Below are 20,597 nucleotides of genomic sequence, written 5' to 3'. Positions count from 1 at the left end.
TAGTGGCCAAAGCTTGCCTATCTTCTCTCACTCCAAACATCGTTGCGTCATTGTATTCTCATTAACTCATGCATAATATGCTTAAATTGTGTGATAACCTAGTTTCTGTTTAATATTCATGGAGATTATAATCTAAATAAATAAAATGGATTAGCATTGACATCTCTCAAGGGCAATGACTGGCAGGTTGGATTTCATCACGGCCCTGCAAGGGTTGCTATTTCTTATTACCTTGATGTCCAAGTGAGCAACCCTGCAGTTGTGAAGGTACTGTAGGGCCTCCATGATGTCTCGGATGTAGAATGCTACCTTCTCTTCCATGAGCTCATCGTGATTCATAAGGTAGTCTAAGAGCCGGCCATCATCCATCCTGCAAGTAGAGAGGAAAAGGCTAAGGAAATGGGTTTGTAAAAAACCAGAAAAATAACACACAAACAAACCTGTAAGATCTTTCCCACTCCCTATGATAAAGATCAATGTGGTAATACACACATATTTTAGTTAGAACCCTAGGTTAGTATAATGTTCAGAACTAAAATAAATAAATAAGCAAACAAGTAAATAAAGAAAATGATAAATGTGGTATACTTCAGGGAAGAAAGCTATATAACCTTGTTTAAGACATTCTGTTTTGTTAATTTTTTTTTATCCTCACCTGAGGACATCTTTTCATTGCATTTAAAGAGAGAGGAAAACATCGATGTGAGAGAGGAGCCTTGATTGGTTGCCTCCTGTACGTGCCCCTACCAGGGATCAAACCTGCAATCTTTCAGTTATAGGACAGGGCTCCCACCAACTGAGCCACACTGGCCAGGCTGTTTTCTTAACTTTTAAAATCGCTCATGGGGTTAAAGTTCTAATTCAAAGATCCTTTGAGAGGTCAGGTTGCAAAACAGAGAAAGTCTTCAGATGGGGAGGGGAGAGAGATGGAGAGCTACACGGGCGAATCCTGATTAACAGGAACCTGGTGCCTGCCTTCAAGCAGCTCCACCTATGTCTTGCAAATTGCTTTTATTTGTCAAGTTTTCATTGGGGAAAAACCGGAAGTAGGCAAAGTTTAGCTTTGCATTCTTGACCCCTGTTTGAATCCTTTGCCTTTTAGCAATTTTCCAACTTTAAAAACTGTTAGCGAGACAAGGCAGGAGGAGCCCAGCAGACCCTGATCTGAATTACCCACTTCCCTGTGAAGACCGTGCAAGGGTCAAGTGAGCAGAGGCATTTACACACAGTTGGTGGCAAGAGTAAGAGCTCAATAAATGCCAGCTACTTTCAGGTGCCCTGTGTCCTCTTTAGCGAGGAGTGACCACATGTCAGACAGTTACTCTGTAAAGTGCATGGGGCTGTGAAAAAGAGCCCCCCTCCCCACCCCCCCCGCCCCGGAAATGCCCAGGCAGAGAAGCTTGAGCAAGAGTCCAAAGCTACTTTCAAGCACTGCTGAAAACCACCACCCCCACCCCCGACCTGGGCCAAGTTTCCAGTCTCTTCCCTTGCTTGTTCCTTCCTACTGGTCTATTCTGCTTTCCTTGACAGGAGCAAAGGTTAGGACCAATGAAAATCTGTGCTGCCTTCCTTTCTCCATCTCTGCCAAGGTTAGGGTGTGGGAGGTGCACGTGGAGTGTAGTTGTATTGGGCTTGTCTGATGCATCCCTCTGGGCTTCTTGGAGCACTAACAGGGGACATTAACAATAGTACTACTGTGAGATCCAAAAGTCTCAGTTGCCAAGCTCACCCTTAGAGCCCTTGGGTAATGCAGATGCCCAGGCCCTGCCATAGACCAGAGGATCAGAACCTCAGTTGTCTGCTTCAGTTGCCTGGTAGAGAAAAGCTCTACCACTGACTGGGTGGCCACAGAAAGGGAGCTACACAGTCACAGCGTAACCAAGATTTATCACAGGAACTGCCTCTCACGAGTCTTACCTAAACTTCAGGTCCAACCTAGTCTCTTCCTATGTTCTCAGAGTACCCTTCTACTCTGATGGTAAATGCAAAATATGCACTTACCATACTATATTGAAATTAGCAGTTGGTCTTCTTCATTCCACCTATAACTCCTCAATGTCAAGAACTATTTTTTCGTCTTTGTTCCTCCCACCCTGGCCCAGGTCATAGTGAGTGCCCAGTAAATGCTGAAACTAGTGTAATCCAATATTCATCTAATTTAATCCCTGCAACATCTCTGAGAAGCGGGAATAATTCTTCAGACTTAAGTCACAGATAAGGACCCTGAGGTCTAGGAAGCCAAGTACACTGGCTCCAAATCACAGAACTGGGATTAGCACCCAGCCTTCATCCCATTGTACTGAGAGCCTGGGGATTCACACCTTCCCTCGGAACGCTGGCCTGCAAATCTGAAGGGGCAAAGGTTCTGGTTTACAGTACCACTTTGGTACACAAGTGACAATACCTTTTATTGAAGTACAGTCCAGTGTAGCAAGTTGTCACTTGTAAACAAAGATAATTCACTGTCAACAGAATACACCTTTTTGAGTTGGGAAGCTCCCCACAAACAGGTTAGGCTCTGAAAGGCTGTTTTTACGTGTATTGGTTAAGTCCGAAGTGACCATGCACTGGCTACTATGCAGCTGTATCCGGATCACAGAAGAATTACAAATACTAACAGTGTTGTTTTTGTCTCCTCTCATTTCTTTTCAACCAGTTTAAAAGTTTAGCCTAAGATGTTTGCACTTTGGTTTTTCTTTTCCTCATAAATAAAGTTATGATGAATCGCTTCTTCAAAGATCCATATACATGTACAGCTAGACCAGTGACTTCAACCTTTCTCATCTCAGGGCATACATAAACTAATTACTAAAAATCTGCAGCACACCAAAAATGTACTTTCTGCTGATCTGACAAAAACATAGGTATAATTTTGATTCATTCATACTGGACAGCTGTTGTTCTGTTTGTTGTTGTCATTTTTTATTTGACAATCTAAGGGAAAAGAGGTTTGTGCTCTTGATTCAGTAGTTAGGTATGGCATGTTTTTTTTAAGATTTTATTTATTTACTTTTAGAGAGAGAAGAAAGGAGGGAGAAAGAGAGGGAGAAAGAGAGGGAGAAAAACATCAATTGGCTGCCTCCCACATGTGCCCCAACTGGGACCCGCGCCAACCTGGGCATGTGCCCTGACTGAGAATTGAACTGGAGACCTTTTGCTTTGTGGGACAACACTTAACCAACTGAATCACACGGGTCAGGGTGGTATTGCGTGCTTTAAAAATTCTTGCAGCACACCAGTGAAAATTGCTGAGCTAGACTAACAAGCACACAAGAACAAGACTAAAACGACATTGCGAAGCTATGAATGGAGGTGCTTCTCTATGGAATGAGGGTCCTTGTGAAGACTTGCATGGCATTGGTCTTGGGTGCAAATATCTATCTCCTCTCCAGGCCCAGGGCCTCATCTGTACCAATCTGATAACCTTCCTGTGAGGGCTCAGTACTTCTGAAAATGCTTCTTTAGTCGGTGTAAAATCTCTCTAAACCACAGAGCATGTCCTCTGGTCTTAGCTGGGGGTAGTCGTGAGAAGAATGTGAACTTACTGCTTTATTTGATGTGTCCTGGGGCCAACCAGGGCCAACTACATGGCTGCCCAAGTCCCTAGAAACTCTGGAATGAGTAGAATGTTCTGAAGGTAAGGTTGTGCCCCAGAGGATCTCCCAGATGGTAGATGACAGTGGGTTGACGTGCAAGCCCCTCCCTTTCATCCCAACTCCATGCCCCCACCCCCTGTCAGTAAGTCTACTGTCAAAAGCTTTTCCTCAACTGCCCAGCTCAAACGTCCATAACAGAAAGAAGATGAAAACTGGAGTGAGACAAATGTGGGTTCAAGTCCCAGCTTTTCCAATTCCTAGTTTTAAGGATCTTCCTCATCCTTGATTTTCTAATCTATAAAATAAGAATAACATTTTTATAAAATGGAGGGCAGAGTGCATGTGACACACAGCACTTTGGAAACTATGAGACACTGCATTGGACAGAACTGCTAGCAACTGAGCCCTACAGCAGGGGCCCACCTCAGAGGGATGACCCCGTACTCACAGCTCCAGAATCAGGATGTAGGACGTGGGAGACTCGTAGGTGTCGTGGAGGGTGACGTACTGCGGGTGCTGCAGGTGCTGGAGCAGGGCAGCCTCGTGGGCAGCCTGCTCTTTTTTCTTCATTTTTTTGCTAACAAATTTCACAGCGACATCTTTGCGGGTAGCTTTGTGAATGCACTTCTTTACGATGGAGAAACGGCCTCTGGAAAACCAAAGGGAGAAAGCATTTTGTCAAAGATTCATTAATCAAGTAGTCATTACTTTACTCAGGATGTATGACATTTTCTCTGAAGTGGTCAGATAGTAACATTTTATTAGGAGTTCTATTTTCCTGTACAGTAGCCGTCCCCTGCCCACCCAGAGGCGTATGCTCGAAGACCCTCAGTGGAAGCTGAAACCACAGAAAGCACTGAAGCCTACACATACAATGTTTTCCTCCTTTTCACTTAAAGGAAACGCTTTATGGCTTCTCTCACGCATTTCTGAATTGTCAGCATTACTGCTCTTGTGCTGTGAGGATATTAGTAAAATAAGGGTGATGGGAGCACACGCTGTGCCGCCTCGACAGCTGACCTGGTAACTGCGATGGCCGTGAGTGCCTCACAGTGGGGAGCGGGCGCAGAGTGGACATGCTGGACAGAGGGGTGGCTCGTGACCTGTGTGGGGCTGTGTGGGGTGGCACAAGATCTAGTCAAGCTACCCAGAACAACGCACAATTTAAAACTTACAAATTCTTTATTTCTGGAATTTTCCATTTGATATTTTCAGACCACAGTGGACCATAAGTAACTGAGATTGTGAAAAGTAAAACCATGGATAAAAAGGGGTACTACTATATTTTTTAAAAGATTTTATTTACTTACTTTTAGAGAGAGGGGAAGGGAGGGAAAAAGAGAAGAGAAACAGCGATGTGTGAGAGAAATATTGATCTGCTGCCTCTCATTTGCCCCCAACCAGGGACGTGGCCCACAGTCCAGGCATGTGCCCTGACTGGCAATCGAACCTCTGACCCTTTGGGTCAAAGGCCAGCACTCAATCCACTGAGCCACACCAGCCAGGGCTGTAGTTTTAATCATAATGTTATCAGCCACCATTTTTCCTTCCTCTGCATTTCAGGATTCTTTGACATGCATAAAAACTAATAGCATTTTTTAGTCAATATATTTTCCTGTCATTGTGGAACATCAAGCACAGGTTCAGTTTTCTTTTCTAAACAGAGTGTATTTCTATCAAATACTACAGTAACGATAGTAACAATGTTAAAAAAGGAGGAATTCTACTTGTGATAATTTAAAAAACATTTTTAAAGAGGTTATTTTTAGTTTAATTTTATTTATTTATTTATTTTAAAGATTTTATTTATTTGTTTTAGAGAGGTGGGGAAGGAAGGGAGAAAGAGAGGGAGAGAAACATCAATGTATGGTTGCCTCTAGCACACCCGCCACTGGAGACCTGGCCTGGAACACAGGCGTGTGCCCTGACTGGGAATCAAACCGGTGATACTTTGATTCGCAGGCCTGCTCTCAATGAAAAATGTCTAATTTACACAACAGTAGAGAGAATGCTGTAATAGATGCTCTATGCACCTAACAGCCAGCTTCAATAATTATCAACATTTTGCCAACACGATTTCATTTATTCCTTTCCTGCCCTCTGCTTTTTTTTTAAGTGTTTTAGGTAAAATCCAGATATCATGTTATTTCATTTATTAAACTTCAGTTTGCATCTTTAATCGACAAGAACATTGAACAAGTATGTAACCACCATTCCATTTTTACATTTAGGAAAATTAACTGCACCTAAAATAAAATGTTCCCAGACTCAGCTGTATCCCTATGGAAGGGAGTGAGAGAGCGGTAGAAAGGGGTGGGCTGATCACCATGGAAGCAGAGAAAGGGAGGGTCAAAAAGGTGACAAGCCAGTGCCAGTGAGGCCTGTCCAGAGGCGCCCTAACTCAGGCGTGGAGGAGTGCAGGGTGTGAAGAGCAGTGGATGCACCAGACATTGTGACCAGGGCTGGCTCCCTGACTTGGCTCTGTGCTCTCTGAGCAACTTTCTGACAATAGTGTTTTTTTTCTACAGATTTTCTCCAAAAGAGAGAATATGCTAGTCAATAAAACAAGTATCAGGCAAATGTTAATTGAATGCCTATTTTGTACCAGACATGATTCTTGGCATAATGAACAAGTATTTTGTCAGAACGGAAGTTCTATTTTATGTCATGAATTAATAAACAGTCATTCTGACTTTTAACTGCACTCTCATGAGTTTGATTATTATAAGTCTGTCTTTCCAGAGGACTGTGAATGCCGAGCAAGGTCTCCTGAACTGCATGGCCCTGACAAAGCATTGCTACCTTAATCTTAATTTGTGTGTATCAACATAACGCTCCCCCATGCTTTAGAGAGTCATTTAGCCTTGCAAGGTTTGAAAACAAAAGCATCCCATCATCCCACTCATCCCCATCTTCCTCCTGAGAAGCAGTTTAATATACTAGTTTAATATATTTTAGCTGATTTAGGTATTTACTTCTATGACTCTAAGTGTGGTATGTTTTGTGTGACTACATTTTGATTTTTTCCAATTTTACTTATTATCTGTTGACATCCCAGTATGAAAGGTGCGACTTGAGTGACTTCCCTCCCTCTGTCTCCACCTCATAGCCACTTTTTCACCCCGTCTCCCAACAGAACTATACTGTAATCCATTTTAGTGTTTATATTCTTGGAACTATGTCAGCGCTATTTACAACTGAACCTCTAGCAAACTATGAATATTTTTCCTTTTTGTGGCAGAATGCACTTTTCAGTCATTTCTGACAAAGAGTGCATGGGAAAATTAGTTGTTTGAGACTTGCATACCTGAAGTGTGCTTATTCTACCTATACACTTGATTGTTAGTTTCGCTGAGTATAATTCTAGGTGGAAAAATTCATTTACAATTTTGAAGGAATTATTCCCTTGCTTTCTGATTTCTAGTGTAATTGATGATGTTAACTGTCGATGTCCAAAGCATTATAACTCCTAACCTTTTGTTATGTCCCTCACTGAGATTTCCCCCACATTCCTGGCTCCCGCCAGCCCCCTCCTATTGTTCTTCTGGCCAAAACGACTGGATTGCCTGAGAGTTTCAGCTTCCCACTTCACCAGACTGTGGTTTTGCATGCATGCCCTTGGGGCAAAGCAGTGAGAGAGAGAAGGAGGGACCAGGGGAGGCTCCTTGCTCTTTTCAGCTCGAAGGGCCCCCCTTGCCCTGTCTTTTGGCCTGAGAGACAGATCTGTCTTGGGGTGCTCCGTCTCTGTGTGGGCTGCAGTGTCTGGATTTGGCCCACCCTTGGGTCAAAGGAGAAAAAAACAAACAGAAAACTCACAGCCAATGTTTTCATTTTTTGTCAAGTTTTGACTTCCTTCCCCAATCTCCCTGCTACTGTTTTTTTTTCTCAGAATTCTCACATAGCTGCTTTTCACATCCTGCCCCTGGGATTCTGGTTGAGGTCAGTGAGAGAGAACAGAGACAGCTACAAGGGGTTTACTCCATCTTGGCTAGTGTGGGAAGTTGGCTCATTTTAAGAAGCGGGGACTAAAAAGCTGCTTGAAAGCTCTGAGAGTGGAGGAGAGAGGGGCCCCTCAGCATCCGGTGGGCACATAGTCTCCTAATTGGCCTGTTTGGGGCAGGGCTCTGCTGCCCTCCACGGTGCTGGTGAGCTTGAGAACAGAGGCCCTCCGCTGTACTCTTTCCGGGAGAGTAAGCCTCTGGCCTTTTCCTGGGTGGGGAAGAATAACTGTGCAGCCGCCTGAGGCGCGGGAGGAGATTTGAGCTGCAACTTTTCCTCACACAGAATTCAGCCAATCCTGCCAACGAGGGGCATCCTCTTCACACCTATTTCTCGAGGCTCTGGGTGCTGCCAGGACCTGAGCCTCTGGGGAATTCTGCTGTCTCTTATTGTGACTCTCACTTGCCCCCACAACTGACTTGAATTGAGTTTTCTCAGGTTTCCCGGGTTATTTGCCACTCTTTCAACCTGTTTTTGCTGCTTTTGATAGTTTATTGTTGTCACTTCTTCTAATGTCCTCCTCCTTATGTGTCTGCTTTAAAAAATCCTTTTATAGGAGATTTAGTGAAGCCTGAAGAGGGAGTGAAAACAGACACCTGGTTCAACTACCGTCCTTCCCCAGGGGCCTGGTTCTGCTGCTTGCTGGATCCCGTACAGGTGAGCAGTCAGCACTCCGGGGGTGACCCTGGCTGCCCCAGACTGCACTGGTGCCTGTGCAGCCCACTTCTGGTTCACATGCTGTGCCTGAGTGCTCTTTGCTTCCACGATTGGGCTATAGGAGTAAAGGTATTTCTTTTTGCACCACGATTTTTATAATATTCAGTTACCAGAGAGCTCTTTATAATAAGATAGTCACACACGCTTAGAGTCTGGGTGTAGGTGTGATGGAGAAAACTAGGTCACTTGTACAGCCCTGGCAGCACGATCGTCCTGCACGTGTCCCAGGTAAGTACCGGCATGCTTTGTTTCTGTTCTATTAGCACACAGTGTGTCTAACCGAAGCGTGTCAAACCCATTTTCACCGGGGCCACATCAGCCTCACAGTTGCCTTCAAAGGGCCGAATGTAATTTTAGGACTGTATAAATGTAACTACTCCTTAACTGTTAAGGAGTTGAAATGACATTTGGCCCTTTGAAGACAACCTAGAGGCTGATGTGGCCCCCCAGTGAAAATGAGTTTGACACCCCTGGTTTAAAGGATCTTCTGAAAATATAAGGACCAATTAGGGAGAGAGGAAAAATTTCAGGTTGTTGGAGATGTAATTTCTAAAAAACCACGGCTTGCTTTGGACAGATCAGAACATTGATCTCCTCTTTGAGGAATATCCAAACACCCATCTCTTCCAGCTGAAACACCTTCAGCCTAAGGCTGTCCACAGCTGATTCGTGTAGGAGAGGAATTACCTGGGGCATCCAGGCGGTGAAACCAGGTTGACCTGCTCACAAGGAGAATCTTATCTAGCTTCACAAACTTCAGTATATGGAGAAAATTAGATGTTAATGACTACTGCTTATGTATCACAAAAGTTGTTGTGATGCAAAACAACATCTTAGAGTAATCAAGCACAGGCTCAGGGTCAGAGGGCCCAGGGTTTGAATCCTGGACCTCAGACCTCAAGGAAGCTATTTAACCCTTAAGACTTAGTTTACAGCTACCGTATATCTACTCAAACACCGTGTAATAGTGTTACAGGGTGCAGCCAAGAGGGGGGACCCCAAATGGGCATTTGAAATGGGGTCTGGAACTTAAGGTGTCCAGGAGATTTTAAGATGTCTCCATCCCCCCACCCAGGGTGTGGGTTGGGGGAAGGGACAAATGGAGCAAGGCCATTGAGAGCTGTTTTGCATAGCAACAGCCTTGCAGCTACCCTTTGGCATGGTCATTTAACATATCTATAGCCTTTGGCTGGTTGCATGGATATGTTAAATAGCTGTGATCATCTCTGAGCCAGGGGAATGGAAGTAACTTCCCCACCAAGACGTGACTGGGGGCAGATCCCCCCAAGCTACAGCGCCTGCGTGGGAGCTCGGAGAAGATTGGCTCCAGGACATGGGGCCACACCTGCCCAGACTCATGATGGCAGCCCAGTAAAGCTGGAAGGATATGAGTTCTGGCATGTGAAGCTGAGTGTGGGAGGAGTCGGAAATGAAGCTGCAGAGGAAGATTGGCCGTGGAGATTTAAAACCCAGACTTGGCGGCCATTGGAGAGAGAGAATCGTGGTGCTTTAGGAGGGAGAGCCATGCGCATCCCTAAGAGGGAGAACCATGCTGCTTTAGGAGGGAGAGCCATGCACAGCTTTAGAAGGGGGAACCACCACCTGGTTTTAGCAGAGACCCTGGCGACTCAGCCGAGGGTGCCGGGAACCCAGGGAGGTCTCCCAGTCGAGATGGAGGACTAACTAAGAACCAGAGGACTGTCTGAGCCATGGACTTCATTTTCCTTTCCTGAGATACGGTACTCTGGACTGGGCAAAGGGGGGAAGGAAGGAAGGACTGTGACTGTGTTTGTGGGTGTTTTAAGGGACTTTGGGATTATTGATGAAGACATTAGGTCACTACTTGAAGTCTGTATAGCATTAAATAAATATTTCCTTTCCTTTTCACAAATCTCTGGCATTGAGAGACGTCTTTCCTAGGGCGGTGGACATAACGGACCCAGGGCCTTCTTTCAATAATAGTATATTGTCTCAGGCCCCCCTTGTTGTGTTCTGTAACAATAGAATTGGGTTAAGTAACTTTTATATAATATCTGCCCGGTGTCTGGAACACTATAGATGCTCAATAAGCATCTCATCATCATCAACACCACATAAATGCCTGTCGGCCTTGTGTCTACACAAAGAAGATAGCAAAGGAGAGCTGAGGTTGTGTTTTTGTGTGTTGTTGTTGGTGGTGGTGAAAGGTGGTACAGTGAAGGCAGTGATTTACGTTGTGACTACTGCCTAAAAAATGGGACCAACAAAGACCTGGGCTCTTTCTACTCTGTCACAGCCACCTGCTTAGGAGATTCTGTGCTCCGCTGAGGGACGCCCACTGGAGATGGAGATGCTGCCAACCATGTTCTTCTCTTCACACACCCAGGGCAGCTGGCAACTTCCAAGACCCCGCCCACATTCCTCACTGAGACCACCTGGAGGCTACTGCGCACACGGGGACAGCCCCCTTTTTGTTCCTTTCCATCAACTGTTTTGTGGGACAGGTGATACATATTTTCACTATTCTTTTAAAAGTCATACTTTTATCCTTTTTGTTGTTGAGGACACACTTTTATAACCAAAATACAAAGAGAGAGAGAGAGAGAGAGCACGAGTGCTTGGACTAGAAATGTCCACAAAACACTGGGCTTGCTGCATGTCCACCCACAAAGATCCACACCCAACAATTAGTGATTACACAGCTCTTCTTGGGAACACGTGAAACTTCTAACAAAATCTGACCACATACTACTCCTAAAGCAAGTGTCCCCAGCAGCAAAGGGTTCAGTGTCATATAGACCAACTTCTTCAATTGCGATGCAATGTAGAATCAGTAACAAGAAGATAATTGCAAAAACCTCATACATTTAGAATTTTAAAACATTTCCATTTTTTCTATTGTATCAAAGGAAAAAATACTAGGTGAAGGAAAAATACTTAGAACTGAATGAAAATGAAAATGCCACATAGCAACTGAGATGTAGCTAAAATTGTTCTTTGAAGAAAAGGTTGAGCCTTCAATTCTCATACCAGAAAAGAAGAAAGGCTGGGAGTTGATAAGGGAAGCCTCCAACTTCAGAAGTTAGAGAAAGGACAACAGAAAATACATGTAAGTGTTCTCGTTTTTCCTACTGTAGGGAGAATGCACTTAGTAAAAAAACACATAATAAAAGCAGGTTGTTCTTCTGGTGTGGTGTTGAGTGCTCACGAACGAAGGACTAGAAAACAGGGTCATTACCTTCCGATTTCATTCAGCTCAGTGTAAGCCGAATCAAAGTTTTCCTTCCAGGAAATGGTGGCCCCATCAGCAGCAGCATCTTCGGAAGAGAGAGAACCCATTTATGACATTGAGGAAGTCACATAGAGTAACAAAAAGGTTAGCAGGAAAGCTCCAGCATAACCCCAAATCAAGATTAAATACGGAGTCTCACTCAGTGGGAAAACACCATGATTCTCTGCCATTCTCATTTAAAAACTATGATCCAAGGAAAAACTGAAGTAACAGAGTCAGACTCCTTCCCTGTGCCACCTACGGCAACCCAAGGACTCGAGGAGTCAGGAATGTAAGTTCAGGATATTTTACAGATAAGTATTTTGCAGAAAAAATTAAAAGGAATTCCTGGTTTGTGTGGCCCAAATGGTTGTAGCATTGTCCAATCCCTGGGCAGGGAGCCCACGAGAGGCAATCATTCAATATTTCCCTGTTATATTGATGTTTCTCTTTCTCTCCCTCCCTCCTCGTTTTCCCTTCTTTCTAAATGCAAAGAAAATAAATGTCCTTGGGTGAGGATAAAAAAAAATTAAAAGGGAGAGTGAAGACCATGCTGAAGGCCAGATAGGCCGGTGAGAGTCAGGGCTGTGGGAGGGCGTGGTCAAGGTGTTACAGGGTGCAGCCAAGAGGGGGGACCCCAAATGGGCATTTAAAATGGGGTCCAGAACTCAAGGTGTCTAGGAGATTTTAGGATGTCCTCCCTCCCCCCCGGTGTGGGTTGGGGGAAGGGACAAATGAGGCAGGGCCTTTGAGAGCTGTTTTGCATAGCAATAGCCTTGCAGCTAACCTCTGGTGTGGTCATTTAACATATCTATAGCCTTTGGCTGATCACTTAGATATGTTAAATAGCTGTGGCCATGCTCTGAGCCAGGGGAATGGAAGTAACTTTCCCACCAAGATGTAACTGGGGGGCAGGCCCCCCAAGTTACAGTGCCTGCGTGGGAGCTTGAAGATGATTGGCTCCAGGACTTGGGGCCACACCTGCCCAGACTCATGATGGCAGTCCAGTAAAGCTGGAAGGGTATGAGTTCTGGCATGTGAAGCCGAGTGTGGGAGGAGTCAGAAATGGGGCTACAGAGAAAGACGGGAGTAGGGATTTAAACTGAGATGCAGCAGCCATTAAGGGAGAACCATACGCAGCCCTGAGAGGGAGAACCATGCAGCTGTGGAAGTGCAGAGAGGATCACAGCCATTGGAGAGAGAGAACCATGCAGCTTTAGCAGAGTGAGGACTCCCGCAGCCCTGCAAGAGACAATCACCATGCGGCTTTGGCAGAGTGGTGATCTGCCCCCCCCTTGCAGCCATTGCACAGGGGGAGAAGCACGTGGTTTTGGCTGAGTGGGGACTCCCATGGCCCTGGGAGAGAGGACCATGTGCCTTTGCCAGAGTGGGGACCCCCGCAGCTTTAGAAGGGGGAATCACCACCTGGTTTTAGCAGAGATCCCAGCGACTCAGCTGAGGGTGCTGGGAACCCAGGGAGGTCTCCCAGTCGAGATGGAGTACTAACTGGGAATAACCAGAGGACTGCCTGAGCCATGGACTTCTATTTCCTTTCCTGAGATATGGTACTCTGGACTGGGCAAAGGGGGAAGGAAGGAAGGAAGGACTGTGTCTGTTTGTGGGTGTTTTAAGGGACTTTAGGATTTTTTGATAAAGACATTAGGTCACTACTTTAAGTTTGTATAGCATTAAATAAACATGTCCCTTCCTTTTCATGAGTCTCTGGCATTGAGAGACGTCTTTCCTCTGGTGGCGGACATAATGGACCTGGGGGCTTCTTTCAGTAATAGTATATCATCCCAGGCCCCCCTTGTTTGTTCTGTAACAAAGGGGCTGGGGAAGGTCACAAAGCGGGAAAGGATGAGGGAAAGGACTGTGCTCCAAAGGGTCTAAAGACTGCTCTTTCTCACCTCCTGGTCTCAGGCACTAATGAGCTTATCCCGTTTATGGAGTTATTTACCTTAACCCAAAACACATGCCCAAGTAGAATCTCTGCAGCATTACTTTAGGTGATGACTCACGCAAGCACGCACACTCCTATCTGCGGGTTTTCTCTGGGGGCCAAGGCTGACAAGGAGCAAACCGTGAGCAGGGCCACCTCTGAGTGGGGCTTGGGAGGAGAGGACCAAGCCAGCAGCACAGCTCTTCCGACCCCGGTCACCTGGGGCTGCCCAATCCCAGCTGAGGCTGAAGGTACCCATCCACACTGCAATCGGAGGAAACAGACCCAAGGCCAGGGTATCCCAGTGAGTCACGGCCCCACCCCCCCACCGGAACAAAGCCATTGGGAGGGTGCTGAGCCAGTGGGGGTGGGGCTGTGGTCTGAGACCCTGGAAGGTTTCTGAAGCCCCTCTTTAGGCTCTGGGATTCTCTTAACCCAAAGAGATATAGACTCATTGGCTTTTAAGTGCAGTAATCTCCCTTGTCCTCCGACACGCACTGCCTACTCCCTTGTACTGCCAGAAACCTCACTTCTCGAAGCTTTCTGTGGGCTAACAAGTGTCCTCTCTCAAAATGTCCTGGGGACCAAGGGGGCTTGGTGAGAGAGTGGAGAGGTGGGCGAAACAGGAGCCTCATTTGTACAATACTCCCGTGTAGCTAGCTGGTCATGTGTGTATCTTCGTTATGGATTTGGCACACCCACCTAAAAGTGTATTCTGGGAGGGTAAGAGACTGAGGAAATGATCAACCCCTTCAACCAGGTTCCTTTCCTCTCCCCATTTTACATTGGTGAGTCGAGGGGGCGGAGGGGAGGGGTCCCTAATACTGTGCGGTGCACATATGCCTGGCAGGGGCTCCCAGGGGAGAGGAGGGTTGTGGTGTTTCCGTCTTAGAAGAGGGGCAGTGAGCATCCGAGTGACTCTCGAGTCTGCCTGCGCCTCAGTCCCTTGGGACACGCCTGGTGCCCAGGGAGCCTGGCTGGCCCAGGCTACACACAGGTAGCAGATCGAACTCTTGCCCCAAGACACCTGAAATCACACTTTATGGGGACACTTTTCATCAGGCCTCTGAAATGTTATTTGACTGAGGCCACTGAGCAAATCCAGGCCACCTGCTGAATGGCAGCTGACACACCGATGAACAGACAGTGCTGGTGAGTGTGCAGCCTCTGGCCAGGTGCCTCGCCTCCACTGCTTGGGGTCCTGGGCATGCCCGGGGCTCACCGTATTCTGGAAGTCTCACGAACTCTGAGGGCTCACTGGGAAGGCTGATCCCCCAGGGGTTACTGGCACTGACACGGAACTGGTAAGGACTCCCGGGACTGAGGTCTTCAATGACAAGGTAAGTGTCCAAGGTCGAAGCCACCGACTGCTGCCAGGCCTGGGAACCTAGTGTGCAATTTGCAAGGAGAGAGAAAGAGAAAAGGCCAGAGGGACATTGTTTCAGAGACCTTCAGCAAACAAAGAAAGGAAAATTGACACATTCCATGCGAGGGACAGTTGTGGTCGCTGTGTGGAGCTCTGAAAGCCTGCGGGCCGCCTGCGGCAGGTTTGGGCTTGCTTTCCCCGACACTGGAACACACCACAGTGGGTGTGGGGGCAGGGGCCGCAGCCATTTCCAGCGTGCACCTGTGAGCCTGGGAAGACACGCAGAGGAACATGGGCCAGTTTTGAATAAAGCCAGGAAAACAGAAAGTAACAACAAAACTGAGAAGCTGCATTTGGAAATCGAAGCAAACCAGAAACGAGCATGTACTGAGCGCCACGCGCCTGTAAAGCGCTGCGGGAGGCGTCCTCACACAAACCTCTCATTTCCCTCACTCACTGAGATGCACAGGGACCCTGTGAGGTCAGGAGCACGGGTCTCACTGCACAGGTGAAGAAACCGAACTCAGAGAGCCCCAGCAACTTTCACAAGACAACTGCCCACTGCTGAGGCGAAGATGGACTCTGTGAGCCCTGCCCGTCCGCTCAGCATCGATGCCTTTGTGCTGAGTAGGGAGACACAAGAGTGAACAGCCCGAGAAAGAGCAGAAATGAACAGCGTCGGCACTTCCCCAGGAGAAAGAAGAGTTAAAATAGTAGGAGGAACGGACTGTGCAGGAACACATGATTTTGGTTCTGGGTGCAAGCATCGCTTTCAGTTCCCTCGTGTAACTTGCCGTGTGTTTCAGAGATGTGTTATTAGCAATCAGCTGCCTGGCAGCTTATCATTTTAGCTGATTCTTCTCTATAAGTAGGTGTCAGGCTCGGTTGCTTACAACTGCTGAAGAAATGTATGCACTTTCAGCGTGTAAACGTCACAAATTTAAAAAGTGAACAATTTGTTTAAAAAGGTACTCTCTATATATCGATCTCTCAGTTTTATCTGGGGGGGGGGTTAGGGTAGAGCTCTGTTCCTGCTCCCCTAGTTGTTACTTCTGGGAGAAAGATCACAAATGAGCCAACTAGAGACCTGGGCTCTAACTTCAGCCTCCTGCTTCTGTACTTCAGACCTCAGCCTCCTCATCTGCAGAACCTGCCTGAAGGTCTCTGCCAGCAGGCCTGGGCTCGTTAGGCAGGGATGGGCACATGAAGGCACTCTGAAATCTGCCACCAGTCATCACTTTGTCAAAAACCGCTGCTGGGTGCATGGGATCCGAGAAGGCTCTGTAGTGTGGCGCTGTGCTGAGTTGGAAGACACAAGAAGGACCAGCTGGTAAAGGGCTCAGAGACCAATAGTTTCATGCATCTGAAGGCCCTCTTTACAAGGAAGAGGAGACAACCAGATGGCCCACCTTCCTCTCTGTACTCCACGGTGTAACCGGAAATAGTGCAGTTTCCCGTGCTGGACGGGGGCAGCCAGCGGAGAATCACGGAGGTGCAGCTTCTCTCCTGGGCAATGGGGCGGTTAGGGGCTGCCGGAACACCTTCGGGGACAGAAATTAGGGTCAAGTGCTATTTCTGCAGAACTTGGTATTTTACACCGGGGTTGAATGTCACCTGGGAAACTACCTAATCTGCATCTCAAATTTTTCCTATGACCTGGGAGATACACCTTGCTGTCAGAAAATCTTCCTTGATTAGAACATCGTCCTGATACACCAAGGTTGTGGGTTTGATCCCCAGTCAGGGCACATACAGCAACCAACCAATGAATGCATCAATAAGTGGAACAACAAATCTCTCAACCTCTCTCTCTCTCCCCCCTCCCTCCCTCTCCCTCACTCTCTCTCTTCTCTTTATCTTCACCCCCCACCACCTCTCTCTAAAATCAATACATAAAAGTTTTTCAAAAAAGAAGAAATTCTTCCTTGGGCTAAATTCGGCACATGGGAGATGAAACTTGGTCGGAGGTGGAGAGAACATAGAAATCTCCTATTGAAAATTCATTCTGTTCCTGTCTGCTAAAACCTTACTTTGGGACCTTCACAATGGCTCCCCAGACCCCACCCCGCCCAGGTCTCGGGGAGCCCTGTAATGCCCACAGAAAACATCTGACTGACACACAGGCAGAGAGTGAGGAGGAAAATGGGACCTCTGGGGTGGGGGTAGGGGGGGGTGGGGGGGTGGTGGTGGGGACGCGGCAGGCCGGGCCGGGCAGGGTGGTATTTAAAGGCCACAGGGTTTCAGTTCTATGAGGTGAAGTGAAGAGGCTGGTTACTCCATGGTGTGAATACATCTCACACTGCTGAACTGTACGGTTAAATTTGGTTCAGATGGTGAATTTTATGTTACGTGTATCTTGTGACAATAAAAGCAAATATTTTAACAAGTATAAAAAGTGCTTAAAAAAGGGGACTGTACCTTGCACTTTAACTGCAGCGGACGTCGATGCGGTCCCGTGGTCATTTGTTGCAATGCAGGTATAAATCCCACTGTCCTGGGGCATCAGATTACAGATCTTCAGGGTGATCTCCCCGGAATCACTAGGGACACGGAGAGGATGCCTTCAGACTCCAGCAGTGGTACAATGGACAGGTGAGGGGCTGGCATCTGCTGTGCCAGAGCTGAGTCCTCAGGCCCAAGGGCTAGCCCCCGGTCTGTACACACCTCGGGTGGTCGCCTTGCCTCCCTACATTCTCATTTCCTTAATTATGGGGCAAAAATTTTTGCTGTGCCCCTTTCTCAAGCTCATTGTACATGAGGGATAGGGATAGAAAAAGTAAAATGAGGTAAGAATTAGAACACGGTTTGAAATCTATAAAGTCCAGTACAAGCACTGTTCACAGTATTACTTGTATAATTACCACCAGCAATTTTGTTCTGAATAGTTCCAGTCACACAGATCAAGAATGAATGGGGAGCAAAAAAAGAAAGAAAGACTAAAGAATGAAAGTGTGCAAGCATTTCAGATTCTAATAGTGGAACCCTCCAAAAATTAAGTGAATTATATAAAGAGCAAATTCCTCCACTAAATGGTGGCTGTCTTGGCAGTCCCAGTTGGGGGACTGGAACTCGCTCAGGATGGGCTGCTTGGAAGGGGCCCAGCGCAGAGGCCCCATCAGCCCCACTCGCCCCCCCGCCCCAGTTGTGACACAGCGGTGACCCTCAAGATCCGCACAGAACACTGACCCTCCTCTCACCTCCTTGGGCTCGCTGGTATTTTAGGGCCTGGGCAGGGAGGCTTCACAGTGACACCCTTTATTGTTCATCCACCAATGTTAAGTTAGTGGATGAGAGTCTCGATCTTAGGTGTTTCTCCTGTAGATGATTCTTAAGAAGCATTAGGGCTTGTTACTGCTCTGCACTGCAAGCAGTAGTCCACAGTAAAGCTCATACTTAGTAGCAATAAATATTAACAGGATGACTGGGAGGCAGTCAGCCAAGTTTTGTTAAACACCCTTTTTGCCCAGAAGCATGCTGTGGCTGGATTTTCTGTTTTCTCTTATACATTTTGGAGTGGGTTATTGTCTTTTCTGGTAAGAGAATTGTTCTCAGGCTGGTGGGAGAGCTAAATACTGATTACATCACTGTTTCCCAGGATCCCGAGGTGCACAGAGAACACTGGGGCGTCCAGACATGAGGATCACTTTCCTACCACAGGTCTGCAGCCTCCTCATGTCTGACATAGACGTTCTCTTGGGAATCCTTAGGGAAAGACAGTTAAATAGGCTGAAGGTAAGTCAGTGACTGTCAGGGCTCTTCAAAAGGATGGCTCAGGCTTGACCTGAGAGAAGGTTCGTGTGTGTCCTTCTTTGTTTAATGTGGGTTCAGGGTGCAGTCTTTCTGAACCGTCCTTTCTGACCCTCAGTATGTCTGCACAATGCTGAGCAACAAGTGAGTGCGTGCTGGTCACGGCCCGTGTGTCCCTCAGGCTGAGGCGTGCTGAGCTCGCGGCCCGGGGACCGCCGCCGTGTGGGCAGAGCGAGTGGCCGTGAGCCACCCACGGTTTTTGACGCGGGCTTTCTCCTAGTCAAGGCCAAGCGTTTGCTCTGGAATAGGCTCCAGGGCAGCTCTTCTCTGGGAGAAACTAAATCACTGGAACAGAGCTGTGTCCCAGTGCCTCTGGGCGCTGCACGAACACGCCGCGGGTGCGGAGGAGGTGGGCCGCTCACCAGGAGGACAGGCTGTATGTGGCTGAGCTGCTGTCAGTGTCAAGGATGCTCTGGTCTGGACCCTTCCAGGTGATGGTGGGCTTTGGTCGCCCACAGACTTTGCACTGCAGTGTCACTGTGTCCCCAAGCAAGCAGGTCACATCCACTAAGGGCACAAGGAATTCTGGGGCCACTGTGGTTAAATTGACATAAATTCACATCAGTCAGGACTTAGAATAGAACAGTCATTTTATAGCATGTTACTCGCATTCCCCACCTATGGTGTGTAACAATTCAAATAACCTTCAGCTTAACACTGTTGATTAAGCCGTGTCCAATGAAAAAGTATTTTAACGGTAGTAAATGTTTACTGCAGACAAATCAGGAAACACAGATGAGCAGAGAAAAGAAAAAGCTCCGCGATGCCATGATCCAGAGGTGACTATTGTACTATTGTGAACGTTCTGGTAAATACCCTTTCAGGTTATAATTCAACACACAGGTTCTTATGTAAATTGAACTCCCTGGGCAAATGCACTCTGCGGCCTTTCCGCCTCACAGTGCATCGCCAGCACGCCCCCTGGCGGTGCGCACCGAGCCGCCCCACGCTGGCTGCAAGGCTCCTGCTCAGTGCTGGGTTTGCCCTGAGTTATTTAGCCACGCCCCGTGTTCTCAACTCTACCACTTTTTAAACTCACCTTCTTGGATGAAATTTGGATTTAAGATCTGAAAAACACAAAGAAACAGAAGATTGCTTAAATCCTAACCTACTAAAAGAGAACAGGAGACTTTTACTCTATTGAGTAAGAAGAAGTGCAAACAAGGGGGATGAAGCCCAGAGCTCAGCCTCTGCTGTTTGTGACCCCGTCCCGCCGCCCCCGCCCCCCCACAGCGACAAAGAGGGCGCCTGGTTGCTCTCCTGTCTGTTCTGGTGGGTCACGTGCACTCCGAGTGGCAGGTTCCCCTGAGTGTGAGCTCTGCTGGCCGTGCTGCTGGGCTTTTTGTCCTCTTTCGCCTCCGTGGCCCTTCCTCCCTGCCACATGCACAAAAGGCCATTCTCCCGCCCACTCTGTTCAACATCCACCTAAATGTGATGGTACTGGTTCTTCCCAGCACCATGAATTTTCAGAAACAGAGGACCTGACATTTATCAGATTGGAAGGGTTATTGCCATTCATCACTCACCACTAACCTAATGGTTTCCTTCTGAATGTACCCACTCCCCTCAGTCAGGGAAACATCTCGTGAAGCAGCTAAAGGCAGAGCTTGCCTGGTTGAAGGGGAAAGAGAATGATTGTGCCCCCTACCCTGTCCCCAGCACTGTCTCCTGTACCCCAGGCCTCCACAGGGCAACTTGAAAACCATTGACCCAGTGGCTCCAGCCCTTTTGGCTGCGCAGGTGTGGAAACAGAGGCGTAGACCACCTGGGTGACCTGTGTGGTTGCATGGTTGGGCGGCAGAGGCATTGCTGGAGCTCTCTGCACAGCGTGTTGGCCGCCATCTCACACCACGCATCTTCACAGAAGGAAGCGCCTTCCAGCCAGTGGGTCATGCTGAAAAGTCACCATTCCTCAGGAGG

General features: G+C 47.4%; 1 protein-coding gene across 14 annotated transcripts in view; it reads right to left on the bottom strand.

Annotated features, from left to right (window-relative positions):
- The window catches only part of KALRN (kalirin RhoGEF kinase), a 698,826-nt gene that overhangs the window by 7,362 nt on the left and 670,867 nt on the right, over positions 1-20,597 (bottom strand). For all 14 annotated transcript variants that reach the window (XM_045851423.1, XM_045851424.1, XM_045851434.1 and 11 more), the window contains 8 exons: positions 19,717-19,744; positions 19,040-19,211; positions 17,289-17,410; positions 16,280-16,411; positions 14,727-14,891; positions 11,530-11,608; positions 4,045-4,245; positions 232-370 (listed from right to left, as the gene is read on the bottom strand). In XM_045851423.1, coding sequence (XP_045707379.1) covers positions 232-370; positions 4,045-4,245; positions 11,530-11,608; positions 14,727-14,891; positions 16,280-16,411; positions 17,289-17,410; positions 19,040-19,211; positions 19,717-19,744 — 1,038 coding nt within the window. The remainder of the gene's footprint in view (positions 1-231; positions 371-4,044; positions 4,246-11,529; positions 11,609-14,726; positions 14,892-16,279; positions 16,412-17,288; positions 17,411-19,039; positions 19,212-19,716; positions 19,745-20,597) is intronic.

This window comes from Phyllostomus hastatus, unplaced genomic scaffold (genome assembly GCF_019186645.2).
Source record: "Phyllostomus hastatus isolate PE091 unplaced genomic scaffold, TTU_PhHast_1.1 phas_contig_86, whole genome shotgun sequence".
In the NCBI taxonomy this organism is placed as follows: Eukaryota; Metazoa; Chordata; class Mammalia; order Chiroptera; family Phyllostomidae; genus Phyllostomus; species Phyllostomus hastatus.
This window is presented reverse-complemented; position numbering and strand designations above follow the sequence as displayed.